Here is a 16,743-nt window from a genome sequence, read left to right as displayed (position 1 = left end):
TTCATGATGTCGTTCGAATTCGCTAATTCCTGTTAAAACTATGAGACCTGTGTGGCAAAAACTGGTCATGTCAAAAGGATAATCTGAGAAGGTCAGCATCACCTCTGCGGTTGCCATGGAAACCTAGCAGCCAATGACCTCGGAATTCTGATGAAGGATTCTGACAAGGAATCATGATCATTCTTGTGCATGTGGACTTAGTATAATACAACAGACATACAGATCTGAGACATAACAGATCTTAAGTCAAACAAATCCAGACACATTTAGGGGTCCATTCCTCAGTGTTAAACAGATACTTAGTCTTCCCTCTCACAGCAGTTTCAATTCAGAGTCAATTCAAATTGTCTCTCTCACATATTTCTCAATGTTCCCATCCTTGTAATCCATTCCGTCTTCTCCAGATCTTTCACAATAAGCACAACTTCATGGGAAACAAATGCTACCGGTCCATAAAGTGCATCTCAGTGGTTAATACTATCATCTTCCTGGGTTCCCACTCCTGTGAAACAATCAATAAATGCCATATTTACACTATTAGTACCATCAAGCGCATTTCTAATTGTTTTTAAAGTCTGTTATCCCTGCTCTTTTTAATTGTGATTATTAATACAAGCTGTTACTGATATGGTCAGTGTTGGCATAAATTAGAAAATATTAAAATAAAAGGCATATCAAAGACATTCAGTGTTTGATGGCGCTAAAGTTTTCACACGCTTTGCTCCATCTTGTTGCTTTTTTACAATGCTCTCTTATAAATGTTTCTTCCAGTACCAGTGTGTAACTGAATCATTTACTTGATTCCCCCGGATGGGCTCTTTTGTTCTTGAATTTAAATCAAGCATGCTGAAACAAGCCAAAAGCTGTGCGATACCATTTGCTGAGGTAGAATTTCCATTGTATGTGTCTCTTCTTTGCTATTTGTGATCAGTAGGCTTTCCTCAGTCTGTTGAAAGTCACAAGCTCTACATCTGAAATGTAAACGGAGAGGGAGCGTGCTCCTTTTAGAGGAATACCAATGCTTTGTTTATCTTCCAATAAAAGCAGCTGTAGCTACTCATTAGAATCTCGTTAAAGTTAGTCTGGGTGAAGAAGGGGTATTATATGATGACACTGCCCTTGAATACTTCAGTGTTCAAACGCATCTCCACAGGGTAGGCTGATTTCACACCGAGCTCTCATCAGGTTTACTACACAGCTGCGTGTGCTTCCTCTTCTCCAGTATCCTGTTGAGCTCCTCTGTGAAGGAGTAATAGAGTGGAGACGTGGTGTCTCCATCTGTCTCTCTCAACAACACATAGCTGTTGCCATTCATCTTGCGTAAGACGCTTGGTAAAGTGGCAGAGAATCCATTGACGTACTCTGATTCTGGAGGCGGTGGGGGAGGTGGAGCAGGAGGAAGCTCTTTGTTGGGTGACATTGTTGCTTCTCCAGGGACGATCTGCAGCAGACCATCATCCGATTTCCCATTGCAGTGGCTGGAGATGGTCTTCAGCTCCATGTGGGCACCTTGCTTTCTTTCGGCACGAGCTGCAGCCCGTAAAGAGTATTTACCCCTCCGTCCTTGCAAACAGAATCCCATATAAATCAGGATGACTGTTAGAACAAAACACAGGCCTCCTAGAATTGTGATTAGGGAGAGGTACATGGCCTCCATGTTCCTCACAGATAGGAACTCGAAGCGAGGAGACATTGGGGTTGGATGGGAGTCATCCGGGGAGTCACTTTTGGAAGACTGAATGGTCCAGTAGATCGCTGTGGTCAACCGTTGCCGTGTTGGCTCAACAGGAGGAGGTGCGGGAAGCTCCTTGCGAACTGTCAAGCTGTAGATCACCACAGGAACATGGACACCATTCTCCAGGGCAAAGCAGCAGTAGTTGCCGCTCTGGGAAGGCTGTGCCTCGATGACCAGGAGACCGTCAGTGCCGATACGGTAACCAGAGTCCAGTCCATAACCTGGCAGTTCCTGTCCATTCAGCATCCACTCAGGGGTTGCCAGATTGGAGCTGAGCTCACATTGAAGCAGCACGTCATCACCCGCCATCACAGAGCGAGAGCGGTGTAACACTCGGTCTATGACAGAGCAACAGCACACACACATCAGTTATAATGACACTGGAACAATTTAGGGTTAATTAACTTGATCACATTACTGCAGTAACAGTGATGCATTGGACACTCCAAAATTAAATTAAAAATAAAATGAAGGCGGCATAGGATAAAAACTTTAAATTGCTAAAACACTTGGCAACTTAGCCTTGGCAACTAACTCAAAAGTTTAGGAGCTAAAATTATTAATATGAAAATAAAACTCAATTAAAGCTAAATAGAAATATTAAAATAATGGCAAAAGCATATAAAAACATGACTAAAACCTACACCTAAATTTAAAATGAAAGTTGAAAATATTTAAATGAAAGCTAATTCCAAATATGATTAAACACTATAAAAGTATATAAATAACACTGTATACTAAAACAACACTGAATCATCACATCAGCACTGACTATCATAAGAATTATTTCTCATACCATCTGCTGTTGATTCATCACAGCCCTGGTTTCCATTCAGAATATCTTGTGTCAGATTGGCTCTGTAAACAGAAGTTATTTTTATTATTATTATGCACTGATATTAAAATTTTGACCAATACCAATAAATACTTGACAGATTATTTCCATATTATGGCTGACAGCTAATAAAAGACTGATTGCCTTAATAAAAAATAAAACATAAAAAATTAAAACAGAATTTTATGAGTGAATTTAGGTATCACAACATTATAACATCAGTATGAAAAATAAATATTAATTTTAAGATTTGCTAAAGATTACACTTAAATGAGCATTATGGAGGCAAAGGTCATTCAATGTAAAAAATATGGTAAATAAGCATGCACAATTAAAAAATATATTTCAACTCATGCAGCAAAAAAAAAAAGTGTCTTGACAACCAAAATGGTATCAGTATATTTATGTATCAGTGTATCAGAGTTCACCAGCTCTGGGCTAGACACGTATCCAAGATCCACTAGTTGGTGGTTCCATGACATGGATAAAATTAATTAAAAAGTTAAGAACGAACAGCAGAAGTACCTAGTATTCATGACCATGCACTCATACCTTCTGTTGTGTGATGTAATCTCCGCACACTCCAGTCCATCCCAGGCACAGAGGGGATCACGCGCCATCACACAGTCAAAGCACGAGGAGTATCTGCTGCATGTGGACAAGGGCAACTGCACCACTGACGTGGGCGAACCCACATACACACTCATCTGAAAGGTTCAAGAGGGAAGTAAGATTCACATTGTGGGCTGTACATAAAATCAAGTCATACTCATATCAGTTCAAACAGAATGTAATGGATTTGGAGACTTGGAGACTCATTTCTCACCTGTTTCTCAGAGATGACTATACTTTCTACTGGCTGGGGTTCCTCAAACAGCTGCAGCTCCTCAATGATGTGCAGCTTACCAACAACCTTCACAGCCCTTAGCAGCCATCCTTCGTCTGAAGGAACATCAAAAGAACTCAGAACACAGCTGCATTCAATAATACCACCAAGTGCTTGATAGATAAGAGTTAAAGAAAGGTCACTGTAACATACATTACCTGTCCCAATAAAGAGTAAATGGTATATCTGACCATCTAGACCAGTAACTCTGTGTACAGCAATTTTGGTGTAGTCCACATTCCTCCTAAACAGCAGAGGGCGCTGTTCTTGAGGAAGGATCTGTCTGTACATGAGTGGATGGCGACGGACAAAGTGAAGTACATCGTCTGGCAGGTTAATGGATGAGTTGATGCCTTTTGCTCTAAGATCATCTGTGATGCACTGAAGAGAAATGGAATGAGCAAGGTAATATTACTTTCTGACAATAGCATATACATCTTGCCATATTTTCACAGCCTTGAAAGGATAGCAGACAAACAATTCAGGGTCTGAAATTCTCCCTTCTTCTGACACACTGGAATTGCCCACTGATTTCCAAGACCCTGTTGAGAATATAGGACACTGAGCTATTCTCGGTCTGTTGATGGGAAATTGACAATTTCAATTATCTGACACTGTTTAAGCACTACAGAAGAAAAGCTTATTTTTCAAAAACGCAAAATAGACTGGAAAAAAACAAAATCCTTAAAATTTCTGAGAACTTCCAAATGGCAATTAAAGCTGCTCACTCACATACAGACTTGCTCATTAGCAATATCACAGATTCAAAATTCATAATGCAGCCAATCAGCAAAGATTTTCTGCCTGCTACTAATCCCCATGGCAAAGCACTTTGATGAAATAAGCCCCTTTTCTCCATGTGCATTCCATAAAATTGCTCATCAGCGTCTGATTTCTGGATGAAATTAAATCTGCGCTCTACCTGCGCTTCCCCATCACAGTCAGCAAGAAGGCAGTGTTTCATAGATGAGGATAATCAGGCCAGTGTAAGATGAAACAGGGGATCAGGGTTACTGTAATCCAGTATAGCTACTGTTGGCCGTACCGAGCCAGGTCGTGGTTCTGGCACCTTCCCTGTGTACTGGGTCCATTTGGAGCTGGAGTCCTCTTTGTTTTCTATGTAAGGACCTTCAAAGGCCCACTGGATATCCAAAACCGAGTACTGGCAGATAGCAGACGCCTTTACGTTTTTCCTGAAAAAGAAGCACTGATTAGTACTCTTTCAAATCAGTACAAAGGGGAGAAATCCAACACTACATGATGTCAGGTAAAACCCTGAGCCACCAACATTCAGCCATTTCTTTAAGATATATTTCAAGGTAGCACAAAGAACATTTGTGAATAGAAGGTGCATTCATGAAAATGGTGAATCAGCCTAGGTGTGAGCGCTTTGTGGTTGATCCAGTTTCCAGTTTGTATGCTTGGGTTTATTAACCGAAGAACCTCTCAGTCTGTACTGTGTTCATTGTTTCTCAAGGTCTTAGCATGCTGGCATAAAACCCTCAAAAGCCCACTGTGTAACCATGGAAACACGAAAAATAGATTATAAATTTATCAAAAAGTGTGTGAGAGAGGTGAGGGATGACAGTGAGTGGGTGAAGGGGGCGAGACAGGAACATAGACAAAGCTCCTCAAGTGATGAGTACAACCTAGTGAAAAAAGAGGAAGGGGCACTTATTAAAAGTGACTGTAGGGAAAAAACAGCAATGAAGGGGGAGGATGCTTTTAGTAGTAGTTTAATGGAATAGTTAAACTAGAAATTCTGCCACCATCTACTCACCCAGTCTCATTTGAAACAAAATAAAAATGTCTGTAAAATAAAAATGTCAGTTTTTGTATGTAGGGCTCAACAATATGTTCAACTGGTACCTAAGTGTTGGGTCATTAAGCCGTCTTTTCACAAATTTGAACTTTGGGTGTGTAACTGAGATTAGCTAATTTGAGCTGTGCAGGTAACCCTCAAGAGGCACACTGGTGACTGATACTAGAGGCTGCGGTCTTTGTAATTAGCAGGCCGCCTAATTATTTTATAATAATTACATAATCATTTAATTTGTTCAGCCATAGAAAACCTTCTATGTTATGTCTGGATATTTTCATACATTCGTTATTCATTAATTTTACCATTGCAAATAACCGGAGGGTAACGGCTGCTTCACAACCAATTGAAAGATTTGTGCGACTGCCACTAGGGGTTGGAATGAGACAATCGTACATGAATGTCGGAGATAGTGGGAAAGCAGCCAATATATCTTATGCTCTTTAAAGGGGTCATATGATACGATTTCAAGATTTCCTTTCTCTTTGGAGTGTTACAAGCTCTTGGTGCATAAACAAGATCTGTAAAGTTGCAAAGACTTACAACTTATAAAAGTTGACTCATCCACGCCTTCCTAAAACACCTTCTTTAAACACGCCCCCAAGTCTACATCACTGTGCGGGAAGGTTTGTATAACGCCGCCCTAATGTTTACGCAAAGAAAGAAGGCATAACTTTTATTCTCGCTGTAGTATTGTTGTTGCTGTGCTGTGTTTCATTGCGAAAGCGAAAATACTTTGTTTGGTCTTCCAAAAGAGGACACAACACTGTTCCTGAACAGTTCAACCCAAATATTCAGATGTGTGCAGCGCATTTTACGGAGGACTGTTTCCTGAATCTGGGATTAATAAGTTTTCATATTTAAAAAATTTCCCACTGACGATTCAAATGTGAGTTTTGAGCAGTGTAGAGTAGCACCTCTTGTTTGTCATTTCTCCGATCACAAATGCAGACATGGTTTTATGTTTACACGGTGCAATGTAATGCAATGCGTAAAAAGATAGTAGAAGTCATTTTAATCCGTAATTATGTCCCCACTGTCAGGATCCTGCCCTGACAGTCTTGTCTGTCCTATCTTTGTTTAATGTTTCTTTGTTTTTTGCCTGAGAACATGGCTGTATCTTTCTTTGTGTTGGCCATGTACTCCTCTTCGTTTTCAATCACCACACCCCCTTGTTTACTCCTTGTTTGTCCAATTGTGTTCACCTGATCCTTGTTTGCTCTGCTCCCTTTATATTGTGCTCATTTGCCTCTGGTCTTTGCTGGTTTGTTTTGTGTGTACAATACACAAAATAATGTTTTTTTTTTGTTTTTTTAGCAATGTCATATGACCCCTTTAACACTGTACAATGTCTTACTACTTTGCAATTTAAATTGTTGCCAATTCTGCTAATTTGAACATGTCATCTGTGTATCGTTATTTTTATCAAAATTGCAATGAGTTAGAAGATTACAATGCCACACATTATAGTTTTATTGACATATATTAATTAGATATTGGCATCATATATTGTATAAATATTATTTCATATTCTGTAGGTGTAACCATTTTTATAAACACACAATACATTTTTATGGAGCCTCATGTGTCATTAATTTTTTTATGTAGAAGAGCAGATTTAAAATTCAATTAAATAACTAATTTTACTATTAAAAAAATAAATAAATAAACATTAGTGGATAATGTATGATTGAAATTTCTAATTTGTGAGAAATATTCCTTTAAGAGAAAAGGTCTTTTATTGCAGATTCCATGTCTGATTCGGGATTGCCTAATACACAGGAAAACAAACACCAATGTCAAAGTAAACTTTACACCCAAACCGATGACATGTTGACACCACAGTCGTTCAACCTTACCCTGTTAGAGGTCAGTGTGCTCAAGTCATCACAGCTCAGCTGACGCACTCATTCTCATTTGATTTGTCTCTCCTTGTCTTGCTCTCTCGCCTTCTGCCTCTTAATTATTTTCTAACATAGCACACATTATAGACCTGCCAGTCCTGTCATTCATCACTCTTACGCATATATTTGTGGTTTGCACCGACCTCAGGCAGCCCACAGATTTATTGGTTTTGACAGCTCATCAAAACCACCCCTCTGGTTTCAGCAGGGCGTCAAGACTGTCATGTCAAAGCGGCAGACGTAAAGCGTGTGTGACCTATGTGTTATAACCAGTTTAGCTCTGAAGAAATGGGTGAAAGGAAACAATTGAATAAAAAGAAATTACCCCACTGTCATGCTGACCAAAACTGAAGCTTGAGGGCCTCATTTCTAAGTACAACATTACAGTTTTATCAATGACTAGTCAAAGCTAGGCTCATGGGCATCTTTATACGTGTGCAGAACAAATTCTCTGATCTCCTGAGAGAACGTGACCTGCTTATGAATAAAACAGGCTTTGTGCTCCAGGCAGCAAGAGGACGTGTCAGTGATTTTCATTCTGATGATGCTGGTGGACTGTAAATGCTGCCACATCATTTGATGTAAATGGCCAGAGCAAGCCAGGGTTGACAGGTGAACTTACTAATAGACAAAATCCATTTCAACAAACCCTCCAGTCCCAGCAAAGACATGACGCTCCCTGGCAGAATCCTTTAACAGCTATCGACTGAGGTGTCATTTGCATGCCACCTTGAAAACATGGCAGCACAACACTTTCACAAACAACTGCCAGGATCTTTTAAGAAAGATGGTCTCCTTTCTGGAGAACCAGAAAGGTGACTTTCATCAATACAGATAACTAAAGTAATTGACACCCACAATGAAATCCAAACACAATTGCAAATAGATAAATAGGCAATTATGCAAAAAGGATAGTACAAAAGAGATCTTACCATTCCAGACCAAATATGCCATAGAAAACAGAGTCCTTAGAGCCGGAGCCCTCCAGAAAAAACACACTCCGCAACACGTTGAAGTGAAACTCATAGTCAGGTAAAGAACACACCAGACGGGCCTTCAGGAAAGAGGTCCACTTCTTCTGCAGTGTGAGGAGACCCCCTCTGTCTCTCTACAAGATGAAACCACAGAAAACAGCTGGAAGAAATTCATGAGATGCAACAGCAGATGCCTTTCTGAAAATTTTACTAACATTTACACTACCGTTCAAAAGTTTGGGGTCAGTAAGATTTATTTACTAAAAGAAATTGTAAAAAGTGCGATTAAGAGACTTTTTTCAAAAACATTTTATTGTCCCAATGCAAATTTTTAATGGTAGGCTACTGTATTCATTTGGTATGTAAAGCCCCTTACAAATCAAAGCAAACAGTTAAAGTAAACATAAAACAATTAAAATATTTACCATTAGGTGAACGTAGTGAAGGAAATATAAAACAATTAGGCCTATATCTATTCAACATAGGGCTGGGCGATTTCTCAGATTTTATCGATTGATTCAGTTCAATGTTTTGCCTCAATTTAATTTTTTATAAATCGAGTAATTGCGATTTTGAATACTACCAAACATTAAAATTAGACACTTTTAACAATGTGTGAATGATAACAGTAAAAAGAAAACAATGATCCAACCTGCATGTCTCACGTGTATGCGCTCAGTGAAGGACCATAAGTAGAACATCATTAGGTGGCGTTCTCACAGAATGCGCTTATATGTTGACAAAATGTGACGCGGGCAGTGTAATAGGAAAAAATGCAGGAAGACTTGACTTAACTTGAGTGTTGCGTTTTTAGAAAGCTGTTTCATGCATGAGACGCTGCAAAAGACACGAGCGCAACAGTAAAAAGCATTCATGTTTTCACAGAAAAAACAATGGAAAAGCAGCGCAATCGAATAAAAACCTGTAAGAGCTACTACTACTGTATGCATGTATGATATTTCATACATCAGGCAGAAACTGCTGTTCATTGTATCTACAGAACATTTGTAGTTAATAATAGTCTACTGGTGGAATACATTCAGTCATTTTGAATTTGAATTACCTTGACTTTTGAGATTTAAAAAAAAAAAAATTTCTTGTATTATTTATGTATTGTTGTATTTTTTAAGACAAGTTTGTGCAAGATGTAGTTGTAGTTAATGTGTCTTTCCTGCATGATGTTTAACAAGTGATTGGTTTATCATGTTGACATCTTCATGTGTGGTGCACTTGGAATATAATTTTTTTTTAACTAGATGTTGTAAGTACATTTTCAAGTTGTCTAGTTAAAACTCATAAAAATTGAGAAAGACAATTTTCGCCATATTGCCCAGCCCTAATTCAACACTATTAGAAAAATTCAAGATAATATTACAAAACAGTAGTAGAAGATAGCTTATAACTTTGAATATGGATAACTGATTCTTGGCATGGCTGGTGGCAGCTAACATTATCATCAGTGTGACTGTAGGAAATGCAAACGCACTGAATTGGATGGGTTTTTTGTATGTAAAGGAATACCCCATCACGTCAGGGGGATAAAGTCCATTTTCCATGCTGCCTCCCAAGAGGAGAATAAATCTTAATGGAAGAATGACTTTGACGAGACCCCAAAGCTTATTACAGCAATTCTTGGTTTTCCCAGTCCTTAGTTTTTAATTTCCAGTGTGGGAAAAAGGAAACTAGCTTTTGGATGTTGATTTATGATGCCATCATCTCAGCCGGTGATGTTCAGAAGCAGAGGTATGGTGATATCAAACCAAAGCTTAATGCATTGCCACTGATACATTAATCCACTGCAGATCTTTTTGGATATTTAAAAAAAAACTGCAAGTGATTTTTAGCCTACTTCAATATAAAGTAACATAATGCTTTTATTAAGACTTCATACAGACTGTTGCTGACAACAGCAAAGTTACTATGCTTAATATGGCTTTCCCTCAGCTCAGTGTCAATTAATGGGATTAACACTATCAATCCCTCTAGCATGTGGATAATGAACAATAATCTACTCATTAAGGTGACCCTGCTGTGTAAACTGACACATTTTACCCTCAGTCCATACAGCCTGCTTCACACTCTTCACCAGCACTGGCCTAAATACACTGGAATATAATGAAATTCTGTCTGTTATCTAACCTACTAATATGTACACTATGGTCCAAAAATTTGGGATCAGTTTGGGTCAGATTTCTTTTATTTTTTTTCTTTCTTTCTTTCTTTCATGCATTTATTTTAATCAATATTATTTTTTCCAGTAAGGAAGCATTTGGTTTGTTAAAAGTGCCAGTAAATGCATTTATATCATTACAAAAGATTTCTATTTCAAATAATTGCTGTTCTTCTGCTTGCTTGGTTCTTTCTATTTATCAAAGGATTCTGAAAAAAGAATTGTTTTCTTCAAAAATATTACGCAGAATGAGCTTGTTTTTAGCCTTGATAATTATATTGCAATAATATTTCACAATATTACTGTTTTGGGCTCAAATAAATGTAGCCTTGATGAGTGTAACAGGCTTCTTTAAAAAAAAAAATCCCAAACTTCTGACAGATTTGATCACAGTTAGGAAGTTCAGGACAACTGTGAAATAAAACAAGTCTGACTGATTTACAATATTGATCTTTTTAAAATGAACGTTATTACATTAAAGTATCAATTTATAAATGTTTCTTAGATGCTGATATACTTAGTGTATATAATATGTACTAGACTATATTTTAGTAAAAAGCCATTAAGCCATTTTAAATGATAATTTCACAATAATATCAGCTTAATCAAAATACACTTACGATTTACATCTCGCATGCTTGTAGCTAGTGTAATATTAGGCACATGCTTTGAAAACAATCCCTATTAAACCACTTATCAACAACACAAAGCCCTTTGCAGTGAATATCCAACATCCTGACCTCTAAGACCTCAAAAAAGTGCTCTGTGCCTTCGACAAATTATGAAACATACAAGTTGAATTCACTTGCACGCACTGATCATTGAGCAACACACTGAACGCACACAAAAACATCAGATGGTAAATACACACTGTGGAGAAGCAGTCTAGAAAAGGCAGACATATTCAATTGGCACTTGGATCTGAGTGTGTAGAGCTAAACGGATGGGTTGAGAAGCGAGACAGAGAGGCGAGTCTCATGGGAAGGGAGCCGTTTAAGAGAGAGATGCTTGGCAACAACGCTGCTGTAAAACCCTGTTAGGAAACCTGTAGAAAACCACACTTCAAATAAACGAATGTTTTGAGGGCAAAGCCCTTACAATGCTAAGAACGAAACTTTCTTTAGAGGTTAAAAATCACATTGGTGAGGATTTTTTAAGTATGTGTGCTATTTTCCAGGGCAGGGCAATGGCTGTCTCTGAACAACTCAAATGCAAAGGCAATGTTCACATTTTGTGGAGTTAATCAAATCTTTGTTGTTCATTGCTTCCGGATTATATTAACTATTTTTGTTCCACTTTACTATGCAAAGCATGTGTTACCACAGTCTGGATTTATACCCACTAATTTTCACACTTTAATGAAACAGTTTTAAGATGTTCGTGAGAAAGAACAGGTACAGTGATTAGCCTCGTACCTTGCACACACGAGCGACCCGTGCGACTCTGCTGTGACTGAAGTATGGACTGAGCTCCTGACTCTTCTCGGTGAAGAAGAAGTAAATCTTATCGTCATCTCCCACTGAGCTACTGACGCTCTCCCTCACCAGCGCTGAGCCCACAAAATCAGCCTCTGTACAGGACAAGACAGAAGACTGCTATTAGTACGTCACGTCCTAATACAGACAAGTAAAAAAAAATACAAATTTTAATAATAAATGGTTGATTAAAAATAAATATCCATTTTATAATACTAACTGTGAGTACACTTTGAGGATGGTAAGACTTTGAAATGTTTTTGAAAGAAGTCTCTTATGCTCACCAAGGCAGCATTTATTTAATCAAAAATACAGTAAAACAATTTAAAATAAATCTTTTCTATTTTAATGTTTTACAGTGCCATCATTGTAATGGCAAAGATGAATTTTAAGCATCATTACTCCAGTCTTCAGTGTCACATGATTTTTCAGAAATCATTCTAAAATGCTTATCTGCTGCTCAAGACACATTTCTTATTATTATCAATGGTGAAAACAGTTGTGATGGTTAATATTTAATCAATATTTTTGTGAAACTTTTGATACATTTTTCAGGATTCTTTGATTAATAGAGTGTTCAGAGAAAAACAGCATTTCAATATTTTCGATTTTTCTTTGTTTTAAAATGTTTAAATCCTACAACTTAACACCAAGTTTAACTGGTGGTCTCATACTTGAGGTTGCCACTGTAATGTGAAATGGCCAAATAATATTAACCTACTATGACTCGAGAGATCCAAACATATGGTAAAGTTGATGGTGTGGGCTCAAATACTTTAGTAATAACCGACCTTGTAGCCATTGAGTGGGAGCCTCTTCTGTTCTCAGTGTGGGATTCGGAGAGTTACGCCGAATATCAGGAAAGCTCCGGAACTCATACTGAGATGCTGTGTACATCTGCTGATCTTAAGGTAACAGAGCATCAAAATATAGTTCAAGATTTTAATATTGTTAATGTCATATGATAAAACAATCTAAGGGCGAAATGTATATTGCTAATTGATTTATTGATGCCATACCAATCAACAGACCAGTGTAGCCTTTGGTGGGGTCATATGGACATTTCTCTCGACCCTCCTCGAAGGCTGACGAGAACTTAAAATGTCTCTCATTCTGGAAAACACATCAAAATTATTTAGACAGTCCTACATATGAATGTTCTCCTAAAGTAAGATCTCTCTGCATTAAGAGGGATAAAAAAGTAGCCATCCCAGTTACTTACAATGTATGCACACAGTGGGCTGAAAGCATGTGTGCCACAAGTAAACAAGTGAGTGCTGTTGAACCTCTGCAGGAATCGTATGTGGTTGTAGCACTCTGTCTGTAAGGGGGAAGACGTGTACATCAGTATGTGAACTGTGAGATGATAACACAATAGATAGAGATCAGGACTAACCTTGTTATCTTTCCCTTTGTTCAAGCATTGTTGCTTCTGATCATCTGATGCCTCCCAGTCAATCTGTCACAAGATTAACAAGAATTTCTGTCAAACTTGTAAAAATGCTTTCCTGGCGCAGCAACTTTCTGCTCCAGTTTGCAGTGCCAAATCGTACCAGCTGGAGTTTGTAAACGATTCTTACATTAACTAACTATTCATACTAGTTGGAACAAAATACTGAAACAAAATCTGAATTCTTAGGAGGAAATAAACTACAAATTATATAAAAAAGGGTCTTTAGTGATCTTTAAAAAGAAAGGGTAAATCTAAATACAATATATTTGTGTATTTTTTTTTATTTGTGTAAATTTTAAGCATAAATTTTAGGATACCGCAGCACATAATGTGACTTTTGCTCTCCTTTGCAGTGTTAAAGCACCAATCTACAGATGCTCAATAAATCTCAATAAATTAGAGTGTCATGGAAAAGATTCTCTATGAGGTTCACGTCTGGTGAGTTTGCTGGCCAGTCAAGCACACCAACACATCATTTAATAGACCATTTTGAAGGATCAGGAAACCTTTGCAGGTGTTTTGAGTTGATTAGCTGATTGGCATGTCACCATATTCTAATTTGTTAAGATCGTGAATTGGTGAGTTTTTGTTAAATGTGAGCCAAAATCATCACATTTAAAAGAACCAAAGACCTAAACTACTTCAGTCTGTGTGCACTGAATTTATTTAATATACAAGTTTCACAATTTGAGTTGAATTACTGAAATAAATGAACTTTTCAACAACATTCTAATTTTTTGAGATGCACCTGTATGTGCAAAGAAAAAAAAAATCACACTTCTGGATTCATAGATGAATAGTAAGGTACAACATTAATTTGAAACAGAAATATTTTACATACTATCACATTTAATCAAAAAGAGTCCATTAGATGGCCTCTTAAATTGTACATCATTGTATTTTTCAAAAATGCATAAACCAAAAATAAATGACACCTAACAGTGAAATTATTCACATAACACTGGAATGGAGTCAGTTTTTCAGTACATACGGTCTGCAGAGAGCTGCTGGAGATGTCACTAGCCTGCAGGGCATATAAAGCCCCTCTCGCTCCCACGTACAGCACGCCTGCCTCCTCCTCCAGCAGCAATAAACTGTAGTTCAGTGTCGAGCCTCTGAAGCGCCTGAGGCCCAACAGCCCTGAAACACACAGGACAGACCAGTTAAAGAAATATTTTATCCATAAAAGGATCCATAAACACAAGGTCTGTGGGTTGTGTGCTTGGTGTTGTGAAGATGTGAGATGCTCTCTCCTGTGTCTCTGAGTCCATGTTTGATTTATAGACATTCAACTTCAGCTTCCCTTTTCCAAATCTTTAAATTAATCTTGAGAAGTGGATGCTGTGGATTAAACTATGTGTCCCTCTCATTCACAAACATCAATAACATTACTAAACATACCTGCATTTGCTCCAAGTTAATGTAAGTGATTGCCTTGATTCTTAAGTTTACTTTTCGACTTGTTTTTATGTTTCAGTAGCCTTACATGGTATACTCTTTTTTTGTAAAAAATAATTACTTTATATAAATGCATCCAGATGTTATTCGTGACCCTGGACCACAAAACCAGTCTTAAGTCGCTGAGGTATATTTTTAGCAATAGCCAAAAAAAAAAAAAACATTGTATGGGTCAAAATTATCGATTTTTCTTTTATGACAAAAATAATTAGGATATTAAGTAAAGATCATGTTCCAGGAAGATATTTTGTAAATTTCCTACCATAAATATATCAAAACGTAATTTTTGATTAGTAATATGCATTGCTAAGAACTTCATTTGGACAACTTCAAAGGTAATTTTTTCAGTATTTTGATTTTTTTTTTGTAACCTCAGATTCCAGATTTTCCAGATGTCGGCCAAATATTGTCTGATCCTAATAAACCATACATCAATGTAAAGCTTATTTATTCAACTTTCAGATTATGTATACATCTCAATTTCGAGATGGTCCAGGGTCACATTTATTAATTCTTGAGGTAATTGACTTCATCTCTCTTCATGTTTGACTGCAGCCAAACTAGTGGGGAAGCTTGTCAGGCCTAGCAACAGTAACCAAGGAGACAGGGCTTATTAAAGGTTCAATCTGCCTGTTGTTTTTATGTTTCCAGGTTCGTGTCTAAGGTGTCCTGCAGAGGAGGTAAGACAATATACCTCATGCTGCCATTACTCCCTGCATGACCTTAATGAATCATGTGTGGCCTCTTATTATGTAGAATTTCAGAGCAGACCTTTCTCTACCAAAGTAACAAAGGGTTGCTTTGTTAACATTTGTTGATATTATAAAGTGGTGTTTTAGTATTAATTGTTTTATGTTTGTTGGATTGCATTTGTAACACAATCTCATGGCACATCACTCGATCTTTGCATTGCACAACATCAGAAAGATCAGGCCCTTTCTAACGGAGCATGCTGCACAACTTCTTGTCCAGGCCCTTGTCATTTCTAGCCTGGACTACTGCATTTCTCTTCTGGCTGGACTTCCATCAAGCACAATCAAACCACTTTAAATGATTCAGAATGCAGCAGCATGACTGGTCTTCAACAAGCCCAGAAGAGCCCATGTTACACCTCTCTTTATCTCCTTGCACTGGCTACCAGTTGCGGCTCGCATCAAGTTCAAGACATTGATGATTGCATATAGAACAGCCACAGGCTCAGCACCCGCCTACTTCCACTCACTATTACGAATCTACAAAGCACCTCAACTTGTCACTGGGGTTCCTCAGGGATCAGTTATTGGACCCCTCCTCTTCTCCAAATAAACAACATCACTGGGTCCCAATATACAAGCACCTGCCTACTTCCACTCACTACTACGAATCTACATCCCCTCCAGAAGTCTGAGATCCGCTGGTGTGTGACGCCTAATGGTACCATCACAGAGAGGCTAAAAATCACTTTCCAGAACATCTCGTTCACCATTCCTGGCTGGTGGAATGATCTTCCCACCCCTATCGGAATGCTGAATCCCTGACAATTTTCAAGTGACAGCTGAAAACTCATCTCTTTTGAAACTACTTACATATATATATATATATATATATATATATATATATATATATATATATATACAACCCGAATTCCGGAAAAGTTGGGACGTTTTTTAAATTTTAATAAAATGAAAACTAAAGGAATTTCAAATCACATGAGCCAATATTTTATTCACAATAGAACATAGATAACGTAGCAAATGTTTAAACTGAGAAATTTTACACTTTTATCCACTTAATTAGCTCATTTAAAATGTAATGCCTGCTACAGGTCTCAAAAAAGTTGGCACGGGGGCAACAAATGGCTAAAAAAGCAAGCAGTTTTGAAAAGATTCAGCTGGGAGAACATCTAGTGATTAATTAAGTTAATTGATATCAGGTCTGTAACATGATTAGCTATAAAAGCTTTGTCTTAGAGAAGCAGAGTCTCTCAGAAGTAAAGATGGGCAGAGGCTCTCCAATCTGTGAAAGACTACGTAAAAAAATTGTGGAAAACTTTAA

The 16,743-nt window shown here is 37.7% G+C and overlaps 1 protein-coding gene across 1 annotated transcript in view; it reads right to left on the bottom strand.

Annotated features, from left to right (window-relative positions):
* Positions 1-730: 730 nt before the first annotated feature.
* LOC132110854 (semaphorin-4G-like) overlaps positions 731-16,743 on the bottom strand; it is a 35,559-nt gene continuing 19,546 nt past the window's right edge. Inside the window, exons 3-15 of the mRNA XM_059517875.1 lie at positions 14,243-14,391; positions 13,195-13,257; positions 13,021-13,119; positions 12,818-12,911; positions 12,590-12,703; positions 11,739-11,893; positions 8,112-8,287; positions 4,502-4,649; positions 3,615-3,837; positions 3,397-3,512; positions 3,123-3,277; positions 2,532-2,593; positions 731-2,073 (exon numbers count right to left, since the gene is read on the bottom strand). Coding sequence (XP_059373858.1) covers positions 1,166-2,073; positions 2,532-2,593; positions 3,123-3,277; positions 3,397-3,512; positions 3,615-3,837; positions 4,502-4,649; positions 8,112-8,287; positions 11,739-11,893; positions 12,590-12,703; positions 12,818-12,911; positions 13,021-13,119; positions 13,195-13,257; positions 14,243-14,391 — 2,462 coding nt within the window. The 3' untranslated portion in view covers positions 731-1,165. The remainder of the gene's footprint in view (positions 2,074-2,531; positions 2,594-3,122; positions 3,278-3,396; positions 3,513-3,614; positions 3,838-4,501; positions 4,650-8,111; positions 8,288-11,738; positions 11,894-12,589; positions 12,704-12,817; positions 12,912-13,020; positions 13,120-13,194; positions 13,258-14,242; positions 14,392-16,743) is intronic.

The sequence above is a fragment of the Carassius carassius genome, chromosome 30, assembly GCF_963082965.1.
Source record: "Carassius carassius chromosome 30, fCarCar2.1, whole genome shotgun sequence".
Lineage (NCBI taxonomy): Eukaryota > Metazoa > Chordata > Actinopteri > Cypriniformes > Cyprinidae > Carassius > Carassius carassius.
The sequence above is the reverse complement of the archived record's forward strand: the minus strand, read 5'-3'. Positions and strand labels throughout refer to the sequence as shown.